Source organism: Nanorana parkeri, unplaced genomic scaffold (genome assembly GCF_000935625.1).
Source record: "Nanorana parkeri isolate BGI_ZX_2015 unplaced genomic scaffold, ASM93562v1 scaffold3, whole genome shotgun sequence".
NCBI lineage: Eukaryota > Metazoa > Chordata > Amphibia > Anura > Dicroglossidae > Nanorana > Nanorana parkeri.
The window spans coordinates 1,153,998-1,177,741 of record NW_017306271.1 but is presented as its reverse complement, the minus strand read 5'-3'; the positions used below and the strand labels follow the sequence as shown (position 1 = coordinate 1,177,741).

The 23,744-nt window shown below is 42.0% G+C and overlaps 1 protein-coding gene across 1 annotated transcript in view; it reads right to left on the bottom strand.

The window, feature by feature from the left end:
* The window catches only part of ADAP1 (ArfGAP with dual PH domains 1), a 181,062-nt gene that overhangs the window by 16,111 nt on the left and 141,207 nt on the right, over positions 1-23,744 (bottom strand). The window contains exon 5 of the mRNA XM_018568271.1: positions 1,627-1,739. Within this exon, the coding sequence (XP_018423773.1) occupies positions 1,627-1,739 (113 nt within the window). The remainder of the gene's footprint in view (positions 1-1,626; positions 1,740-23,744) is intronic.

The window sequence follows — 23,744 nt, the reverse complement described above, 5'->3', positions numbered from 1 at the left end:
GGTGTTTATTATTATTATTTTTTTTACTGTTGGGGGGCTTTGGGGAAATATTAGGGGTCTAAATCCCTGACATTTCCTTTTTGAAATAGAAAAAGAAATTGAGGACACAGAGCCTTCAATCTCTTTTTCTGCAGCCTCTAAATGAATGGAAAGCACTAAGTACAGAGGCTTCCCATTCGTTCAGAAACTGGTGATAGTAAAATATTTACTATTATCCAGTTATGAATAGGGAGAAGCCTCTGTACTGAGTTCTACTACCCATTCAGAAATTCATGAATGAACAGGAAGTGATGTAAAGCACTTCGTGTTCATTCATAACTATTGTTTACAAACACTGGAGTGATCACCTGATGGCTGAGCGGTGAGAGCTGCCGGCTGGATGACAGCTCCCTCCTCCGCCCCCCGGCCGGCTGCTCCGCTCCTTTTCTCATCAGATCCCTGCTGCCTCTGCCCATACAGGCGGGGGAGAGCAGCGGAGATCCGAGGAGAAACTGGAGCCTGTGCTGCCCCTCTTCTCCCTGCCAAGTCACAGCTGTGTTGGCTGCCTGGTGCCCTGTTACCATGGCGCTTAGTGCTCGCCATGGCCACAGAGGCAAGGGGGCGCAAGCCAGGTTCGGCTCATAGTAGCTAATCTCTGAATTGGTGTTGACACTGTCCTTCCTTCTGGAGAGTGGCTACTTTTGTTCCCCATGGTCCCTGTGTGTGTTGTAAAGTAGCCACCACTTCGAGCTCACTCCCATGTCAGACTATAATCTCAGTACAAAGTAGTAAACTAAACATGAGCTTGTAGTCCATCACAGGAGTGAGTGTGGAGCGGTGACTACTTTACAACACATGTCTGTACACAGTTCTCTGCTCAGATAAGGGTTGATTCAGCCTGCCACTGGCCTATGTACAGAGCCTGCCACTGGTCTTTGAAGCATGTACTGACCCTGTACATGCCTGCTTCTATTTGCTTAGATTTAAGTGTATTGTATGTAGGGAATGCAATATGGATCAACGATCTCATCATAACGCTGTACATATCAATAAAGATGCGGGCTTGCACACCTCAGGTGAAACTCTAGTAATTACAGAGGATACAACTGCTATTCACATTACATATGGGAAAACACATGTTCAGACATCCCAACCTGAAAAAAAATAATTTTTCCTAGTCCCCACTATCCGCAGTGGGGAGGGCGGGGGATAGGGGAGAGGGCACCTCCCTGAAAGGATGACAGATAGCAGGGGAGCTAATGCTTCTCTTGCTATTAGCTGTTTTTTGTTTGTATTCTGACAGCTGCTTCCGTCAGAATAAAAAAAACAAAACAACAGACTGCATGGGAATGAATAGCTGGGCTGTTATTGGCTTTTTCAATTTGCAATAGCCAATAGCAGGCTGGCTATTGCACCCTCCCCTTGCTGCTGTCAATCAGCAGAGGGGGACCTGAAGGAAAATGTCAGGTCCACGTCTGCTGATTGACAGCAGCAGTAGGTGGGTACAAGGTGGGTTCTTCAGTTATTATAAAAAAGACCCCACAAGCCTTTGATAAATGTAAAAATTTCACTTTTTTATCTCTATTTTCCTGAATTTCTGCAAACACATTAAAACACAAATATAGCATGTGTAACAAATGTACTCACATCATTTTTGTTAAAGTATTTTAGGGCTCCTTCCCGTTCTGACAGTACAAATTTTCTGCTGAGGAATTGTCCATTGTCACGTCCCCTCTTCCAGAGCAATCCTTCTCTGTAACCTACATGGGAAAAATGAGACGTCAGCTCCTCCATCTTGTAATCAATCATTGCTTTATTAGTATGCCAGACATCGCAATGCATCTGCCAAAGATGTCTTTACTGAGGAAAGCACCATTACAGTATTTGTGTACTCTAAAGGGAACTTGTCAGGATAGAAATATAGTATCTCTCCGGTTGCTATATTAGAGTATTTGACATCGATATTAAGATTTAAAAAAAAAAAAACATGCTTAAATGGTACAAGCACTGTGTAATACAGTTTTTACACTTGTGGATATTTGGTTTACATGTACATGTATACTTCTATTTCAAGGGGAAGTAGAGAGTGCAGCACCCTTTGGGCCCATAAGAACAGGGGACCCAGATGGCATATTTACCTTTTACTTTTCCACTGTATACTGTGTTAGTTTCTGTACAGAATAAAGCACATTAATCTAAAAGAAAAAATGACGTCCCATCTAAAGCTCGGTAAAAAAACGAAACTGTAGAATGGCGCAATGTTCCAACATGAAATTAGATCCGGTATAAATGCCGATTTGATGGTCCCGATGGTCCGGAGCTCCTCACATGTGCGACTCGCTCTGCAGGCGCCGGAACCGGAAGTATGAAATTAGATTTTAACTATAGAGCTGATTATAACACTTAAAATTACATTAAAGTCACACATTTTTCGTCCCTGGCCCATGCTGCTTTAAAAGGAGAAGTATGAGGTGAGTGATTTTCACTCATCCTCATAGTTAGAGACGACGTGCAACAATGAAACTGTCACAGGTCGGCTCTATTGATCGGGAAGTGAGCTCACTTTCTGATCAAGTCCCTGCAGAGAGCGGTGGCTGTCAGTCACCGTTCCCCACAGGGATTCCCACCTGAGTGGAGTAGCAGAAGGGGCGGGCACAGCTGGCTCTGCCTTTAGATAGGCAGAGCCCGCTGTCAATCAGCCAACGGGGTGGATCTCGACAGTATTGTCGGGATCCGTCCGGCTGCAGTGCTCTCAGTATACACTGAGCTTTGGGTCATGGGAGGACCCTTAAGAGAACTATGGGATAAAAAGGTTACCCCATAGTTCTCTTTTAAGGACTTACCTTAAATGCCTCTTGATCCGATCATCTTCTTCCTTCCACTTGTATTGAGAAGTCCCTGCAGCACTGGTGCCGCTCTCTGATCCAGCGTAGACTCCTCGTGACCCACAGTGTCTATCCGGCTGCGTGCATTCACCTCTGCTGTGTCTCTCCTCTTCTCCCTGCCGAAGATCTCTACTGCGCATGTGCCCATCCCATCATCCTGCTCGGCTGCTCGAGAAGCTCCAGATCTTCAGACAGCGAGCCGCGGTGACAAAGGTAAGTAATTACCTTTTTGGTAACTTTTTATTTTTTTTTAATGTTTTTGCATACATCTACTTGCTTGTGAAATGCCAATATGTTTGTTATTTGTTCCCATTCACACAATGTACCTAAAAATTATTTTAAAAAAATATTTCTTAGCTTTGCTGTTGTTTCTTTGGAGCAGGTTTATATATCCATTGCTTTGGGCAACTTCTATTTTTTTAAAATAGATGGCAATATGCAGAAAAAAGAACTGACTTGAGGAATTTTTTTTAAAGCGCATTAACATACATTGTACTACCCAAGCCATGAGATTTTCAAACCATTTGTTAGGACAGACAGTCTTGCACAACTAATAGACAGGATTTATTATGGCATATATAATGGTGAAAATAAAGGAAAACAAACTTAATGCAGCCACTGCATCTAAGCACTAATAAGCTGCAATATATTACATATTTCTTCTTGTGTTTTGGTACACCGTAAGGGCATTTTTCTAAATACAAGCATTCTGTGATTGGACAGGGGGAGAGGGGTGGTGGATAGATCTCTCCTTTGTCCATTCACAGAACCCCTTGTATTCCATAAGAAGAACACAAGGCATTTTGTGAATGGATGAGGGGGGATTGGAGGAGAATGAATGTCATGATCCCGACATTGGGCTATAACCAGACCTCTAAGTCACAGTGCCAGAAGAAGAGTGCTGCGACCGCATGAATAAAAGTGTAATTTGTACATTGCAGCACTGAGGATATAGAATGTGCCTTATGTATTTGTTCATAGCTTATTATATTTGTAGATAAGGGCAGCCATATTTATTCATTACAAACACAGGCTCTGCAGACTCATTGAAAACCGTGCACTCCCGCCTTGGCTTACATTTTAACTACTGTTAGGCCCATGTCACATTGGCAATTTTGTAGCAGTGATTTACAGCAGCTAAAGTATCACTTTTCTTTTCTGTGGGTAGGAAAAATGCTTTGCAGTCAATGAATGGTCTGTGTCGTAGAAATTCAAAGCTCAAAAGCTCAGCAATGGACTTTTTTTGCAGCAAATGGAGCTAGCTACGAAATTGCTGGCTTCAATACAGCTGCTGATGACCATGGCACTCCAGTGACATGTAGGTGCATAGATAAGCATTGTAACTCCATCCAGCTAGAAATCCCTACAGAAAACCAGCAGAGAAATGTGTAGCTGATGTAGTGTGACATGGTCCTTAAAGTGTATGTTAGGGCAAAAAACAAAACATATGCAGTACATCTCTGCACATTACCCATGTTTTGTCCCTTTAAAGACCCTACAGTACAGTAAATACCTGTTGCAGTGCCAGAAATGCACTCATCTCCTAAGTCCTGTTGTGGGCTGACAGCACTCAGCCTAAGTTTAAGAGATAATTTGCAATAGCCTGCATTGGGTTGTTGCCCATCATCATGGCTCTGTCTGCTGCTGTACTGAACTAGCCTGGCAGCGAAATTGCCAACACAGAAAATCCTGGGCAGCCCCTGAGCCCTGGCACTGAGCACAGCACAGCAGGCAATCTGCACAAGGCATATTTATTGCTGCACGTTAGTGACAGTGCCAAGACAAGCAGGACATCTATTTCTCTCTTTCTGTCTGGAATATGGAGCCTCTTCTTCACCTGACTGCAAACGAGTCAATAACATGGATGGCAGCAGTTTAAAGTGGATATGGGATTATAGCGGCTTGCTGAATCCTCATAAAATAATTGCTTACAAACCTGTAATATTCAGCTGTATTCATGTGGGATTTGCCTTTTGAATGCAAACCAGCTGAAACTTGCTGTGTGTCCTCAAAAAATTGCTCAGAAATTCAGCAAATAATTATAACACTGCTAGTCACTTACTATTTTTTTTTTAAGTGTACCTGGCAATCTAAATGGATCAATTCACCCAAAACTAATATTTCAGTGGCCTCAGATAATCACCCAATGACTTGTCAGGGACTCTGCTGGTACTGTCATACCATAAGAAGTCACAGGTTTGTCCCCATCATATTCCAGAATTTAACTCTGTATGCCGCGGGGGAACTCTGATCAGGACTTCTCACTAATAACAGGGACATATCAGAATAGAAATAATGCTGCCATTGGTACATTTTGCAATCTGCATAGCTGTGCAATCTGGAGCTGTCATCTTTATCCTCACTTTTTCAACAGGTGAGTCCCTGCACTGGAACAAATACAGGAGTATAGTCTGCATACAGTACGTGTTTTTAGGGTCAGTGACTCACAAGGCAGTAAAGGAAAGACAACGGATGACCACCAGAGCCTTGTACCTTTCAAGTCAACCACGGCAGCTGCCTTACTTTTTTATCCTCACAGTTTCTCTATAGGACCCCAAGGTACAAAAGAAGGTGGCCAGTGATCAAATTAAATACAGGGCAGAACTGGATCTTCCACAAAGGAATGTAGGCAGGAGCCTAGGGCTCAGTGGGTGCACAGTGGACCCAGCTACAACCTTCATGTGTCTGCAGTATACCAGGAGCACAACTGATGAAAGCTGTGCACCTGTAGGCAGCTAGTGTCGCCTCAATAATCTGCAAGTACCTATAGTGGCCAACATAACAACCTACTGGGGCTTCTTGTTCCCAAGCCTTCAAGACTATACACCAGTGTCCCCATATTCACATCTACTGTACTGTATGCTCCAAAATCATAAGGAAAGCATATATTTTGCACTAAACTGTCATTCTACTGTATATACTCTATATGTCCCATTCTAATTACATATGGTAAAAGTCAATTCAAGCACAGTATGTTTACCTCTGCAAATTTACAATAAAATTAGGGATGCACTGATACCAAGTACCGTACTCAGGACAAGTACAAGTACAGATACTTTTCCAGGTCCAAGACTAGACTAGAGAAAAAAATCAAAAGTTAGGAGGCAGCTGCCACTTTTAAGGAGCACACGGAGCTCCTAGGATTTGCGCATCCCTGTTTTAATGTATGATTTGTTTATATTAGGATGCACCGATACCATTTTTGTACAAGTACTTGTCCAAATACTCACAGATACGAGTACTGATACATTTTTGTTTATTGTCATGTGACAGTTTTTCTAAAATAATACAGACTAATAATTCCAGGACAGTGGTGGAGTGCCAGAGCCCAGTCACAGCTGCAAGCGCTGCCACCCCGGTAGTTCTCGTGAAAATAGCAAGTAGCGGCACTGGTATCTGAACCTAATAAAAATATTTCATACCGTTCTCTGCTCCCATTGCAAGTTCTGAGTAGAGTAGTATGGAGCATAAAGAACAATGTAAACATTGAAGCAGAGGGAGTACCAAACATACAGTGCAGCATGCAGGTAGGAGCACTTGGGAGTACAGAACGTACAGCACAGTGTGCAGATTGGAGAGTATAGTATAGAATCGTATGCAGATTGGAACAGTGGGGAGTATAAAACATAATGCACGGTGTGCAGATTAAAGCAGTGGAAAGTATAAATGTACAGCACAATGTGAGGAATGGGGCATTGCAGAGTATAGAAAATACAGCACAGTGTTCAGATTGGAGCAAATGAAAGTATAGGACGCATAGTACAGTGTGCAGATTGAAGCAGTGGGGAGTATAAAGCGTAATCCAGTGTGCAGATTAAGGCAGTACAAAATATAAACGTACGGCACATTGTGGAGAAGGGGGCATTGGGAAGTATAGAACATGCAGCACAGTATACAGATTGGGATAGAAGGAAGTAGAGATTGTACAGCACCATGTACACTCTACAGCAGTGGGGGCTATAAAAAGTGTGTTGATTGGTGCAGAACGAAGTATAGAATATATAAACACATTGTACAATTTGGAACAGTGAAAAATATAGAATGTACAGCACACAGTACAGATTGTAGAAGAGGTAAGTATAAAATGTACTGCACAGTCTGCAGGCTGCCCCCACATATATCTCTGCCCACATATGTCGCAGCATACATGACATTTCTGGGGTTCGGCTATGTGCACAGATAGTGCTGCACAGAGGTGTCATGCTGCATTTCACTGTTCCCAGACCTGCCCCAAAGGCTGCCATTTTCACATGTAGATGGGGCTGCAGGACCTTTAAGTGCAGTCTGAGCTAAGCTGTAAAATGTACCATCTGACCAACCACTACAATAATCAAAGTGTTACTAAATAAAGCCTTTCCTTTCACCTATATGAACTTCTGAACTATTGAAAATGCCATCAGCCGGAAGACAGGACAGAAACATTCACAACAATAAATTCCCTTACCATGATATGCAGGTTTAAAGGGAACACAATTAATATTAATTAATGTTAATTAAAGCATGAAGTACAAAGTTATACTGCAATGTGAACAGCACAAGGAGGCACTAGCCTAGGAAAGCTATCAAATCCCTGTGGGTTTAGGACAAACAACGGGATTATATGTAGATTGGGTGCAATGATGCAGTGTAATTAGAACTGGGGGAATGAGTCTGATTGCTGTAACATAATAAGATGCAAATGAGCACTGAATATGTGACGAGAAAGTAGGATGGGTAACCAGGAGTGGACCCCCTATTACTTTTCATGTTTTAAAAAAAGATAAAGAACAATGTACAAATTGCTTTACTCAACAGACCAATCAGCAATCACCTTACATTGCTCTAACTGCACTAAGTGTATTAGAGATAAAAGCTGATTGGCTGCTGTGACTTGAACTGCCATAGAAACTGGAAAATATTAGTAATTTGTTCAGTCTTCACTAAGATTGCAGTACTGGAATAGTGTTCAAAGAGTAGCTATGGCTTGCTAAGCCTCCACAATAACTAGAGCATTTTGGGGTTCCTGCAACACCAATATGGGGGCTGAGGGCTGCTTGGTTCTGTCACTTTCATCTGTACAATAGTTGAAGCTTCTAAATGAGCTATGGCAATAGAGTAGTTTAGAGCAGTACTCTTGAATTCATTCTTCAGGTGCCATGATGATCTCAGAGTTTTAAGGTTTTTGTAACTGGCAATAGGAATTGGTCCATTAAGGAAAATAAGAGGCTCTGTCATGAAGAACTCTCTGCAGACCTTAATGGCTTGAGTAGGGTAGCCCTTATTTACGATAACATACTAAGAATGTACAACACCAGTTCTAAAAAAGTTGTGACGCCGTGTACAATCTACATAAAAACAGAATGCAATGATCTTCAAACCTCATAAACCCGTATTTTATTCACAGTAAAAAATGGAAAACATATAAAATGTTTAAACTGAGAAAATATACAAATTTTAAGAAACAAAAATAAAGTCATTTTGAAATTAATGGCAGCAACACGTCTGAAAAAAGTTGGGACCGGGCAACAAAAAGCTGGCAAAGTAAGTGGTACTAACAAGGATGCCTGCGATCCTCAGATAGTGATATAGGAGAGAGCCTCAGATAGTGGTATAGGAGAGAGCCTCAGATAGTGATATAGGAGAGAGCCTCAGATAGTGATATAGGAGAGAGCCTCAGATAGTGATATAGGAGAGAGCCTCAGATAGTGATATAGGAGAGAGCCTCAGATAGTGATATAGGAGAGAGCCTCAGATAGTGATATAGGAGGGGGCCTCAGATAGTGATATAGGAGGGGGCCTCAGATAGTGATATAGGAGGGGGCCTCAGATAGTGATATAGGAGAGACCCTGAGATAGTGATATAGGAGAGAGCCTCAGATAGTGATATAGGAGAGAGCCTCAGAGAGTGATATAGAAGAGAGCCTCAGAGAGTGATATAGGAGAGAACCTCAGATAGTGATATAGGAGAGAGCCTCAGATAGTGATATAGGAGAGAGCCTCAGATAGTGATATAGGAGAGAGCCTCAGATAGTGATGTAGGAGAGAGCCTCAGATAGTGATATAGGAGAGAGCCTCAGATAGTGAAGTAGGAGGGGGCCTCAGATAGTGATCCACCCTTACGCGTTTCACCACAAACACAATAAACATTAACCTTATGATTAAGCCTGTTTGAGGTGAAATGTTTGGAGCAGACCTTGAGAGGTGGAAGGTTGAATGTTCTGCGTTATGAAACAGACCCAAAGGTGGAGATTTCACAGAGAGTAAGTGTTAACCGCAAGCTGCTGAAACTAAGGCTAGATACACCTCACAAAATGGTTTTAAAAAAGTGAGCGCTATGGGTCTCCTGGAGTAAAGTGAGAATCCAACAATAACTTATTAAATAAGTGGTATAAAATAATAAATATATAAATATCTCTAAGTGAACATCTTATTATGTAAACAATAAAAATTGCTGAAGTGATATGTAAGTAAGTTATTGTTGGATTCTCACTTTACTCCAGGAGACCCATAGCGCTCACTATTTTAAAACCAGACCTTGAGAGGTGCTGAGCAGTATCTTGTTGAAGTGAATGAAATTGCTTTTATTGGAGTTCTGGCATCACAGTGCAGCTTTTGGGGATTTACAGACTGAATACATCGAGAGTGTGGATGGGCCCCAAGAGCGAGCACCAGATTTCTCTCTGCACTAGATGTTTGTAAACTCACTATCACTATCTTTTTCACTATCTCTCTCACATATTAAATAAAGAATAACTCTGGGCAAAAAGATTATTAAACCTTGCAGTGGGGCTACTATGGCACTGCGAGATTTAACTACGGAGGAAAATAAGATTTACTCACCCAATCCTCTGGACCAGCTGGGTGTGACAGCGCTCCCTCCTCCACTGCAGCAATGATATGTCCCTCAGTGTCTTCACGTCCTATACACTGTGTATAGAACGTGATGACTCAGGGACCTTAGACCGCTGCAGCGGAGGGGGAGCGAGGCTAGAAGGTCTAAGAGCAAGTTGGTTCGAAGGATCGGGTGAGTATACCTTTTTTTTCCCTCCCCAGACCAAAACAAGCAGTTAGCCCTTGCAGTGCGTGGGTAGCAGGGGCGGACTGGGCCGGGGGGCAGGGTGTAACGTCCCACCTCGTTGCAGACGGGCGGGGAGAAGGCGGGGGAAGAGGCAAAGCGGGAGGGGGGTCAAGTTGCTGCACCATGGGCCTCTGGGTTGTACTTGCCCCCTGGGCTAAAAGTTGCCAGTCAGCCCCTGGTGGGTAGCCCCACTGCATTGGGTTAATAATAATTGTGCCTAGGGTTCTTCTTTAAAAAAAGACCTGTCAGGTAAAAATACAGGAGCTGCTGCTATTGCTGGTTTGTGATTGGAGGAGCAAGCTATTGGGCTGTGATCTTCATCCTCACTTAATTAGGAGATTAATCTTCCCTGGCTGTTTACTTATTTAGATCTGCGAATAATTGTCAAAATCGCTCACCATACAGTATAAGGACCATGATAACAGTGGGCACGTTTGTGTTGAATGGTCCAACATGCAGAAGCACTATAAGCAAACCTTGTCTTTAATTGAGTTTCTTAACTCACACATAAGGCATACGGAAACAATGCAGGGTAATGTTTTGGGAATGCACAGGGCCCATCCATAGAGGCATAAGAGAAAATACCTTAGATATGTGATTGGATTAGTTGGCCTTGCAATAAACACTGCAATGCAAGTTTGCTGGTGGCTGACATGCATTTCAATAAAGTCTTGTAAATGAAGAAGGCAGGAAGGTGATGTATGTTTCTGCTGTGGGTCAGTGATCACCAAGGATGAGGATAACATTACCTTCCACAAGCAGTGGCTGCTCTCACATTTTACCCTGAAAGGTCATTTTTATTTGATTAGTAGCACAAGATTGCCTTGTGTTGACAGTAGTCTCATTACAACACATTGATCTCAAGGTGATTTTAATTAGACATTTGTCACCAACAGGTTAATCTCTTGTTACCAATACAATTACAAATCTCATGCGTGGCTTAGCGCTCGGTGTGACTCAGTCACCTGTTTTACATGACAAAGACTGGGAATTTCTCTTCTGTGGCAAAACAATCCTTATCTTTTAGTTCAAATATAGATTGTAAACACGGAGATCCAGTCCTGCTGTATTGATTGAAGCTGAAATATAAATGGTTTATATGAACATTCTCCTCTGAGAAGACAGCAGTGATATTGACACAGTGAATTCCATTACATTTTGTAGTGTTCTATGGGCCTGTGTACAGATGATCTGACCTTTTACATCAAATGCCTCATTTACCTGGCCCTCTGATTGTGAATCAATGTGTAATGAGCAGTTTACTTTTTGACACAGCGTGGCATAACGGCAAACAAAGTGCTATGATTAACAAGACCATTAATTTTATTGCCAGTGCTCTAATTTTATGGCTCTACGCATCTGCAGTAGGACTGCCTATGCTAGGATGTGTTTAAATTTAGGGAGGATAGCTACACTCACATTTATTGCAGCATAATGTGCACATCTGTTGAATTTTCCCTTTGTTTTACATAATGCAGAATGCAGCAGGAGGAGCAAAACTCTGTGGTAAGCTGGGGGAGAGCCAGGAACGCCAGTGAGATCTCAGCAAGTCCTTAGTGATGTATGTAGCCAGTGTAGTCAGTGATTTAGAATACCAGCCAACACCAATAAAACATTACTAAGGCCAGAGCTAGCACAGCAGCTCCAGTACTTAAAGCCTGCATCAAGATACCATTTTTTGTAATAACGCTTTTACTTAGAAGCCTTACTTCTACAGAATCTTCTATTAAATACAGAATTCACATGGCTTTCATTGTATAGATGCTAAGCTGGCCCAGCAGGTTAAAGGGTCACTCCAAAAAGTGTGGTTATGAATGTTATTGGATAGAAACACTCCTTGTGTTCATCTATCTCCAATGCCAAGAGCTCACCCCTAGAGTTCACATCTTTGTCTCCACTAGGGATGTTCAGATACCAAGTACCGTACTCGGTACAAGTATAGATACTTTTCCAGCTCTAGACTAGACTAGAAAAAAATGAAAAAAATAGGAGGCAGTTGTCATTTTTAAGGAGCACACGGAGCTCCTGGGACTTGCACATCTGTGTTTTAATGTATGGTTTTGTTTTTATAAAGAATATATACATAAGAGATGCAACAATACAATTTTTGCAAGTACAAGTACTGATACTTGTGCAAGTACTCACAGATACAAGTACTGATACATGTTTGTTTATTGTCATGTGACAGTTTTTCAAAAACAATACAGACTAATGATTTCAGGACTGTGGTGGAGCGCCAGGGCTAGGTCCCAACTGCAAAAGCTGTGACCCTGGTAGTTCTCATGAAAATGCCAAGTATCCCACATCACAGACAAAAAGCACTTTTATAGACCCACTTTGTCACCAGAGGTATCAGCCAACCACAAGCTGACATTAGCAGATGTCACAGGACAATGATCAGGATAAACACAGACAAGCTCATTAGGAACACAATCCAAAACAATTACAGGTGAAACTAGGGCAAGAACAGGAGAAATTAGGCCTGGTTCACACCTGGGCGTTTTGTAGCACGTTCGAACGCTCTGCAAAACGCTCAAACACCGAAATCCCATTATTTCCTATGGGTATGGTTCACACCTGGGCGTATTACAGGACGTATGAACGCGCTACAAAACGCCCTACGCCAAAGAAGTACAGGAGCTTCTTTGGGGCGTTTTTGTCGCGAGTTTCCATTGGGATACAGCCAAGTAACCCTCGGAAACGTGCGTTAGTCGCACGTTTTTACCGTAAATCGCTATTCGATGCACCTAGGTGTGAACCCAGCCTTAGGGTCAGTGACCTCTATCCTGGGCAATGGCAGAGAAACTAACCTGTTAAGGTGCCCATACACCTTACAATTATCTGCAGATTTTCTGTGGTCAGATGGAAAAAGTGCAACAGATTGGCCCAAGTGGAGATTACTCCATCCACACAGTTAAGTGTAGATGGAGGAATCTGTTGCACCTTTTCCATCTGACCACAGAAAATCTGCAGATAATTGTAAGGTGTATGGCCAGCTTTAATCAGTCTCAGGCTGAGTGTCCAGCAGCCTGCTTAAGATGTCGTGATTAGAGCAGGTGTGCGCTGCAGAGACCTGAAGTAAAACTGAAATGACCAGTTTTCTATGAACTGGTCTGTTCTGTTTCTAAAGGTTTTTTTAGGTTCCTTGTTTACATGCAAGTATTGTAATGTAACCATATTGTAGGGAAAGTACAGCTGAATAACAAAGAACCAATTAAAGGGAGAAAAGGGACGCAGCTGAAACCTGGCACACCAACACTAACAGGGCAGGGCAGGAGAAATGAACAATCTAGGACAACATAGCTGTACTGGAAAGTGAGATTAATTGGATAATTTTTCCCAATCAGCTATGTTCTTAGATTGTTAACTTCTCCTGCCTTCTTCAAACTCTTCACCCTTTTGTGAACAGACCTGTAAGTATTAAACAAAGGTTTTCAGGTTTAACATTAGACTGAATCAGATTGCAATACCTAGCTGTGCCTTTAGATCGCACATGGACGGTAGTAAGGGGATTTGGCAGCTGTTACAAGCCAAACACTAGGAAGGAACAGAGCTTGTTTGGCCAAGCAGTAATTGGTGGATATTTTATATTATTCACCCTCAAGGTGGCACACTGCCTGCTAGTAATGTATGATTAAAGGCGTTTAGTGACTCAGCCTGTGTACTTTCTGAAAGTGATTTACAGTAGCAAGGGAAAAACTATGAATAATTCAAAATAGGTGACCTCACCGATCAATACACCCAGGCAGGATATTAATCAAATGATCAATTCCTTTCCCTGACAGGAACTGCTGCAGCCTCTTACCTTCCTACGCACAGAGAAATCACAGCAGACTGGCCTCTGTTCCTGCCTCCAGGAGAATGCCAATAAATATCTTTTTCATAAAAATCAAGCAGAAAAAAAATTGATTGATGATGTAAAAATCCTTCGATTACCAATTGATCAGCTGAAGAACATCAGCTCACCCCTTTCCTGTGGGATTTGATCTCTGATCTGAAGGAGTGCCCGATCCCTATCCTTCTTCTCAAAGAAGATCCAAGCAAGATTTGATCAGTACATTCAAAGTTATATTAAAAATTAGGGCTGTGCAAATTAACAATTCATTTCTCGATTAATCGTTAATCTTTTTGACCGATTACATTTTTTTTGATCGGCTATGAAAATACTCACCTCTCCGCCGGCTTCAGAGAGTCTCGTCGGAGATCCAGTGACGTCACCATCTGTATGTGCGTTATCATTAATCGAAATTAATGGATTAAAAAAAATTTGATTAATCGAACACGAAAATTTTAATCAGTAACAGCCCTATTAAACATCCATGTATTCCATCTTCATTAAAGGCAAAATGGCATGGGACACCGGGATAAAATAATACAGCAGGCTGGAAACAGCGACACGTTTCAACCCGATTGGGACCCGACTGCCCATTGATTTACATTGGGCATCCAATCAGGTCCACCCGATCGGACCGCCCGTGTGAGAGGGGCCTTAATAGTAGTACCTAAGGTTAAAGCTGAACTCCCGGAAGTGATATAACACCTTTATTCCAGTAACATATTGATTCAAAATCATGAATTGTATTTTCATGTACAGTTAGCATGAGTCCATGAATGTTGATATTAGTTTCCTGTAGTCCGCGGCTTGGATGGACTTACATTGAATGGTGAAACAAAAATCTATTGCTTAGCACAGCGTTGTCAACCTAACACAGGGAACGTGATTACAAGAGGGGAGAGCTCATAGATAACCTCATCAATGTGTAACCCGTGCTGATTGTCATTAACTATCCCGTTTTCCTGAACAAATTCTACCAGATAATCCTTTATTATGCCCTCTAGCATTTTACAAACTACCGATGTTAGACTGACTGCTGCTCTATCATTGTGCAATCACATGCTGAGGTTCTGAACTCGCCTCTGCTTTCTGGCAGGGGTGCCTAATTCACAAAAATGGCTGAATTTCAACTGCATATTCAGCTGCTTGCCATCAGTTATGCTTTAAGAGAACATGAAAGTGGTCAGTGTGTGAGCACATGCCGGAGTAAAGTGTCTCTGTGTATGTTTTTTCCAGTCTGCTCTGGATCCAAGCACATGACCTTGTGTGGCTTCTTTACTTAAGGAACAAATACATTACAAAACAAATAGTTAATTGCGCCATCTTAATTTACATCATGGCTTGTCCTTATTTTGCAGGACACTCCTTAATTTTGGAGACAGATAAGGTAGACTTATTGAGAAATGGTTTGTTTCCATTTAAACATAGGTGTGGTTGGGCAGGTGAGGCTTCAGTTTTACAATTTGATTATGCTGTGAGATATAGCAAGCTGATGTACTTTATGATGTGTACCACACCTAAACAAGACTGACAACACAGCTCAAGGTGAAGATAAAGGGAATAAAAGGGGGTTATAGTAGAACTTTCCTGATGAATTCTTACTTTAGATATTTACAATGGTGAAACAAAAATGGAGAAGATCCACCTACTATGGACCCTCTTTAAGAAATATATCACTTTTTTAAACGTACTCCCCCAGATAAGATGGCAGAGTAAACACATACTGTATTCATTTCTATAACTATAAGGATTTGATATGCATACATATTTCACAGCAGTACTTAATTGTATTTATTTTGTAAAGCAGATTTATAACCATTTTTTTTGTTTTTGTTTTAGACAGTGGGAAGTATTAGAACCCTCATCACATTATCCTGCTGTTTGAGACTTCATTAGAGTGATTTCCCCTTACTCACTATCCCAAGGACAACCTTTTCACTAGACAGTGAAGGAATCACTCCAACAACACAGACAGAAGTAATTTTGTTTTTTAAGCAGGGGAACAAAAGAACCTGTCACCTTTTTGTTGTTGGCTGTAAAACCTTACAGGGGTTCTAACCTTTCTATCTAAACTAAAAAATACAAAACGTTTTGGCTATAGATACACTTTACAAAATAAATAAAAGTAATTAAAAGGTTAGTATAATAGTATACATATCAAATCCTTGGAGTTCTAAAAATAAATAAAGCGATTGTTGATAATTATATTGTCCTGCTATAAAGGAGCTCATATCTCAGCCTTTAATGCTCTAGAACAGCCTTTCTCAACCAGGGAGCCCTGGCACTGGTGTGTCTTCTGGCCTCCTCAGGGGTGCTTCTGAATTTTGTTGTAATGGGACTGTGATGCAGTGGCGTCACAAGGGTGGGGGTGGTCCACACAGGGTGCCACCAAAATGACCAACAGTAATTTTGGTGTCACCCCCTCTGAAAAGTCAGGCACTCGGTCATGGACATAGAGCCCTACAGCTGCACAAGAGAGTAGAGGACCCAGCGGCATACCTTATCCTGCCTGACGAACGTCCCCTCCTCTCTGTGCCGGCAACTATCACCAAGATGGCCGCCAGCAGTGAAGTGCTGTGACATAATTACGCACGTGTGTAATGACATCACACGTATATATGTAATGACGTACGCGCAGGGTGACCCCGCCAGGTGATGCCCCTGCTGTGATGTGAAGGGGGGATGAAGACTTATGTGAAGGGGGCTCCCGATGAAAGTGGGACTTCTGATGTGAAGGAGGGCTACTGATGCAAAGGGTGAGGGAGGGAACCTTGATTTGAAGGGGGCACTTGGATGAAAAGGGGGAAACCCACTTTTTTGTGTGTTCTTGTGTGGCCCCCCTTAAAATCTATATTTTAAACTGGGGTGCCCCAAGATTTTGCATAATTTTAAAGGGTGCCATGACTAATACAAAAGTTGAGAAACAATGCTCTAGAAAGCCAAGAGATACCCTGTTTGAGAAAAGAAAAAAGGCTTAAATGACTAAACTATAACTCATGTGTTATTTGCTAAATGAAATGTCATTTTTAACCATATGATTGCTTTCAGCTCTCTTTGCTAAACATAATGTTATGGCAAATTAGGATCGCTACAGCTTTGTGAACCGAGTATAAAGTCTCCTTTCAGTATAGGGGTTCTGTGAACATATTACAATACAATAAACCACCTTACTCCAATCTTAGCCTTATGAATAAAAACAAAAATCTCATTCTAAAGTGCTCATTTCTAACCAGTTGAGGAGAATGAGCGTGCTGCACACAACTTCATCAAAGTACATATGTGTGAAGTACGTCCTGTCCTTCTGCCCTGGTGCCGTTCTCCCTTCATGCACTTTTCAGCAATTCCCAGCTCTTAGGCCTCGTTCACACCAGGGTGGTTTCATCACGCAGATTTTCCCGCCTAGAAACGCATGCAAATAAACTCCCATACACTCCTATGGGGGCCGTTCACACAAACGCGCATACAAATACGCCTGAAATAGTCCCTGTCCTCCTTTTGTCGCGCTGATCAGCTCGTTTTGCTCAATAGACGTTAATGGAAACGTGCTGATCTGCGCAAATCCACCTGTTTTTTATGCGCGTTTCAGCAGCTGAGCCTGCTTCTCACTGGACAACTGAAAACGAGCTTCAAAAACGCACTGACATATGAACAAAAAACACCTGTAATACGTGCTGAAATGCGCATAAAAAACGTGCAAAAACGCACTAAAAAGCTGTCGCCCTGCTGTGAATGGGGCCTTAAAATGAAAGCAGTGAGTTATGTAAATACCGCAGTTGTAGAAGCTGCTGCTGCGGTCACAAACTGAACTCATATATGTATTACTTTGTTATTTTAAGCAATGACAAAGTTATTGCAGAATAAGCAGGCCCATGCGTTGGTCCATAGGCAGAAGTGTGAGAGCTGAAATGGTTAAATAACCCATAACCCATACCGACCAAACTGAATTCACCCTACTAAAGTCAGACTGGTAACAGATGAATTCTGATTAGTTCCTATGAATTACTATACATAAATCCCATTTCTAGCTAAAAAATTATCAGATCTATTCACTAAAGATTGAAGAGTTTGGAGTAGGCAGGAGAAGTGAACGATCCAATCCTGCCTTCTCTAAACTCTACATCCTTTAGTGAATAGCCCTGTTTTTATCATTTCAGATTGAGTGGGGAAAGGTTAGACCCTATGTTAGATTTCTTTTTGCTGTCTATGGCTATTGGATATATTTTTTCTTGTCAAGTCAGGAGACACTGAGAAAAACTAATTGTAGTAGAAAGGGAAAGGGTTAGGGGAGTGCTCATCAACCTTATACACTGATATTGATAAGCCCCTAATATCACCAAAGGGTCACACATAATATTAAGTGAATTTAATAGTACAGAAAGCTGTCAGAGACTGCAGACATACAACAGGAGGTTATCAAAGCCTATAGGCATGCTAGCAGAGATGGTCAGAGACAGCATACATACCACAGGAGCAATTGGAGACTCGGGACATGCTTTAGGAGACAATCAGAGACAGGAAGCACATTATGGGGTCTATTTGAGAAGAATGCGCAAAGCCATTTGCCATTTGAGTCAAAACCAAATATTCTTAGTATATTTTCTGTTCAAGTCAAATGTAACATTTGAAAAATACTGCATTATGGTCACTAAATGGAGCTGAGGAGCATAAGAAAGAATTATAAGAAGGCTACTGTCTGCAGGGGCCCCAAAATAAGTGCCAAAGGGCTGCATGCCTCTCCTGAGCCGCACGTTGGGCACCAGAGGAATAAGAACTTCTGTTTTTGTTACTGTCTGCACCATCTTGTCCTGCAATTCCCCTTTAGCCCCCCCACCACTACATTTTTATGCATGTCATAGGGCCAGGAAGTGAGGAACTGAGGGAGATTTCTCCAGTAAGGGTCCCTGAAAGAAATAAACCCCTGAAAGAAGTTGTAATTCTTCCCCACTCTATAAAAAAAAAATAGTTATGCTTAATTAACCACATTTTCTTTTCTAACAAATATATAAATAAAGTGAGGAAAAAGGGAAACTTTAGTAGTAAGAAGAGATGCACAGATAATAGTATCGGTATCGGTGCCGGCACCGAGTATTTGGGCAAGTACTCATAATCGACCAAATGCTCTGATACTTACCCCTGATACCCCGATACCAGAGATTTCCTCTGACCGGCAGTGCCACAAGGGAACATGGAGCCAGCTTCCCAGCCAATGAGGAAGCTGTCCGCGGGTAATGACTTCAGGCCTGGCTTCCTGATTGCCGACTCCTTTGCTGATTGGCCGGGAATCTGGCTTCCCAGCCAATCAGCATCGAGCCAGCGAGGCAGCATGTAACTGTCTTCCCGGCCAATCAGAAATGAATTAAATGTAAAGACGTATCCGAGCCCCGACTAGAACGATCTGCTGCTGGGGTTTTTAAATGGCACTTGTTATGCACTCCTGTAATATAGACAAGATGATGATTTCCCTATCAGCACTGAGAGAAGATGAAAAGCTACGTTTCACACTGGATGACAAACAACACAATGGCAGTACCTGCTGAGCAGCTCCCTTCCCTGTTGAGTCTATTTACAGACGATTCCAGCGTGATTCATAAATCACTGTGTCAGCATGCTGGAATGGATAATTACCATGCTCTATATTTGCTGGAGAACATCCACTGCCATTCTTACTTTACACCAGGCCTATTAATAATTCTTGCATTATGCTGGCCAGCCCGCTATGACTTTTATTATTATTTTTGATTACAATCCTAAAATTGCTCTTAATGTCCTCACCCACATCATGAATGTGTTGGGTGAGGAAAGGTCAACACTAGGGGTCAATCAGGGCTCTAAAGGTGCCCATACACTGCACGATTATCGTACGATAATCGTATGTGATCGGGTTTTCGTACGATAATCGAGCAGTGTGAACGGAGACGTGCGACCGTTTCTACTGTACGGTCGCACGTCTTCTGTCGAACCAGCATGTTCGAAAACCAGCCGGGAATCGTACGATTCTCGGCTGGTTAGAACGGTGCTCGGAAGATAAATGCTGAACGGGCCGGTGTGCGCACGCGCACACTGCCCGTTCAGCATTGCGGTCATCGGAAGCCCGCCCCTCAGGAGGGCGGGCTTGCGATGATCGAGAGTGCGATCTGCCTGTCCAAGATAGGCAGATCGTACGTTTTTTTAATCCCTTTACAACCATCGCAAGACTAAAGTCTTGCGATGGTTGTAGAGTGTATGGCCACCTTAACACTTTTTTCACAGTTCCTTCAGTCTAACACAATGAACATGATTGCAAGAGGGGAGAGCATGGGGATGGCATTATAATTATGCTTCCATGCTTATCCCTACGGTGGGTCCTGGAGCAGGCTACATTGTTTAACTTCAAAATAGACCACAAAAAGGTCTAAGACCTGGCCATGCTGAACAGAATCACAAAACTGTTGGCAGATAAAAGAGTTTGCATATAAATAGTACGACAAATAGAACAAAGGGAGACAGCGCCTTCTCCTCGTGCATTAACATTTATTGACAGTGTAATAAAGGGTAATAAAACTACTCACATATACAAATTGTAACCCAGGGACAATGCAAAATATTCTGGAAAGCCGATCATAACACAAATGCAGACATGGGACCTCCAAGGAATGCAGAAAATAGCTGATGCATTTCGGGGATATTTCCCATTTTGAGCTCTGAAGAAGCAGAATATCTCAGAAACACGTCAGCTATTTTCTCCCTTTGTTCTTTTTGCATGTATCTTGAGGACATGTCTCAGTGGCCTTTAAGATAGCAGACTTTCTGAGTGATGGCCTTCTTTCAAGATTGCTAAAGGGGCAGCGATAAGTGTTCACTGAGCGCTGGGAGAGTGAATTTTCTTTGGATAAGTAATATGACGTTCAGCTTTAATTAAAGTGACACTAAACGCCGGAATTAAATCTTAACAATGCATTTAAGTACCTTAACTATTAACAAAAATGTATCTTATTTGTGTATCACTCAGCTGTAGATAATCAAATCATCTCTGAATTGGTGCTGACACTGTCCTTCCTTCTGGAGGGGGGCTACTTTTGTTCTCCATGGTCCCTGTGTGTGTAGTAAAATAGCCACCGCTGCAAGCTCGCTCCTGTGATGAACTTCAATCTCAGTACTAGTTAGTACACTAAACATGAGATTGTAGTCGAGCATGGGACCAAGCTTGGAGCGGTGGCTACTTTACAACACACACAGGGACCATGGAATCTGGGTTGCTGCTATCAGTATATTAAACATCTCCATTTCCCTATGTTCTGCCATAAATAAGTTCCGAATTTCCTAGCATTATGTTTCAAACAACATGGCACATAAGGAATAAAGGATCTTTAATGGGGTACTGCATCCTTTAGGGTCCCTTGAGTTCATGACAAAAGTTGAGTAGCAATGCCATAATCAGCAAATACAGTATATCTACACTTCTCTAGCCGAGCACCCATTCATATGTTTCATTTTTATTATGACCAGGGTATGTTTGCAGCAGGTTTACAATTCATAACAAAATATTAATCTCAGAAAGAAATGTGATATTGCGTGCAACATTTTTTGGCATTAATATCCCAAGGTTTCACGCCATAAACAAATCATCATATCAAACATAGTTTGCTCTCATTATACCCAAATTAACAAAGAAAAAAAAGTGCAAATCTCAATACACCTAAATTTATTACATTAAATACATTTTATGTTTGCTTACAAATAAAGCTACAAAAAGTTATTGTTTCCTTGCTCCTTACAAATCACATACTGCAAACTACTTTGTCATTATGTCTTACAATAAGGTTGAGCACAGGGTTGTAATGTCACTATCCACCATCAGCTGCTTCTTACCTACTTGCATTTGTCCAGGCTGAATCCCATTATATAAAGGAAAATAATTATATTTGGGAAGACAAAAACTCTTTGTTGAGTCATACATTTATCTGTGATTTTCAGAAGGTAGACCTAGACAGTGTGCCCAAAGGAAAGCACCTGGGTGGACATCTTTTCCCTCTGAATCCCCTGGTGAATTGTGTTCTCTGGTGCTTCTTCTGCTCACCCAATGTGCTATCAGTGCTGTTACAGCAACTCTGAGAGGAAATCTCTTCCATACTTGTAGAGGGCAATGCATAGAACTATTCACATCTCCTACAAAATCAAAGCTGCAAGCAGGTATGGACAGCTCTCTACTTGACTTGTTGTTGGCCATTAATGTTATTGGAAGACAAAATTTAATGTGTCCCATTCGCTTTTCTGATGAACAACAAAAATGCTGATACAGATAAGTAGGATTTCTTATGGATTTTTATTGAAGTGTTTATTTCTCTTTGAATTGTTTTGTACCCCTTCAGGTAGCTTAAGTTGACCTAGATTGGGTAGGGATAAGCTCAGATTCAAGAGAGCTCTGGAACCTACTGACACTGCATCCCATCTAGCTAGCTGCTTCCATCCTCTATATATCTGGTGTGGCCCTAAGCAGAGCAGTAGATTCTTATTTGTGTATACATCAGATTAAAAAATAGATCAGAGGTGATATTGTGTTCTGCAGACTCCCTTTCCCCCCTTCTTTCTCCACCCTACAAACACTCACTGGATGGTCAGACAGGGGAGGGGGTGGGCACAGCTGGGTCTGATTCTAAAAAGGCCGAGCCCACTGTAGTCAGGCATTTGGGTAGATCCCGACAATATTATTAATATCCTTCCCGGCTGCAGTGTGGCTCTGCTCCGCTATATGCTCAATTTTGGTCACGGGAATACATTCGTGAATGTACTACTGAGACCCAAAAGAGAACTAAAGCAAAAAAAGGTTTGACTTTAGTTGTCTTTGTAGACATTTGGGGTCTGTTAGACCCCTAATGTCACCTTTGAACTCCAATGAAGCCAATCAAGCACATATTGAGCCACAGCAGCCAGGGAATGACAGTTCTGAAACTGAAAGTTATAAAATGTTTGCTGCTTCCGGCTTCTGTCAGTGGACCCGCCATCATCGTCCCAGATCCACAGGAGGGGCAGCAGAGCCCAGAATAGATGGAGGGGTCCTCAAGTTGCAGAGCTTGTGGAAGTGATTACAGCCACTTGAAATATTTACAGTAGAAAGCCGACAGTTGGCTGAAGAAATGTAAACTCACTCCTGGATTCAGTTCTGAGGGCCATCCTGCCACGGACATAGTACTTATGTCTGTGGCAGGGAAAATAATCACTTTCCTTAGGGTTTTAGCTGCTAGAAAAAAAATGAATTAGTCAATGAAAGGCCTGTGTGCAGAAATTCCAAATGAGTTGTGACTGAGCGATTTCCTTTTTGCAGTGTTTGAAGATAGTAACAGAACTTCCAGCTTCAGTAGCTACTCATGTTATCTAATGCAGCTGCTGAAAATGATGGTACACCAGCAATTTGGTGCTACATAGTGCAGTCATCTACAGCAGCAACACTGTAACCTATTTCAAATCACCAGAGAAAATAAGAGAGATGTGCAGTGGCTAAAAGTCATTCCTACAAAGTTGCTAGCGTATCCTGGATGTCTCTAAAAGAAGGTACCACCACAGGCACACAGCCCAAAACGACCCACTCTGATTAGGCTCTACCTCATACTACACAAGCCAGATAGAACAACACAGGTGGCTCTACTGTATATAACCTTTTGATGCAAGGAAAGATGTAACATACTGTATATCTATACACATGCTCTGATGCACATGCACGCACATCTCTGTTCCATCTGGGTTATCCTCTGTATTAAAGTGTATGTCAGGGCACAATAAAAAATCATGTAGTACATCTTTGCAATACATACACATACCCCTGTGTTATCCCTTTAAAGAGCCTGCAAGTACAAAAAAAATTTGCTGATCTGTCAGAAATGCTCCTAACTCCCTGTTGTAGGCTGACAACACACAGCGTTTTTATGGGCTGAATGGTATCAGCACTGCCATGGCCGGATTTACTCTCTCTGCTGCCCCAAGGCCAGGTTCCCCAATGCACCCCCCCGTCCGT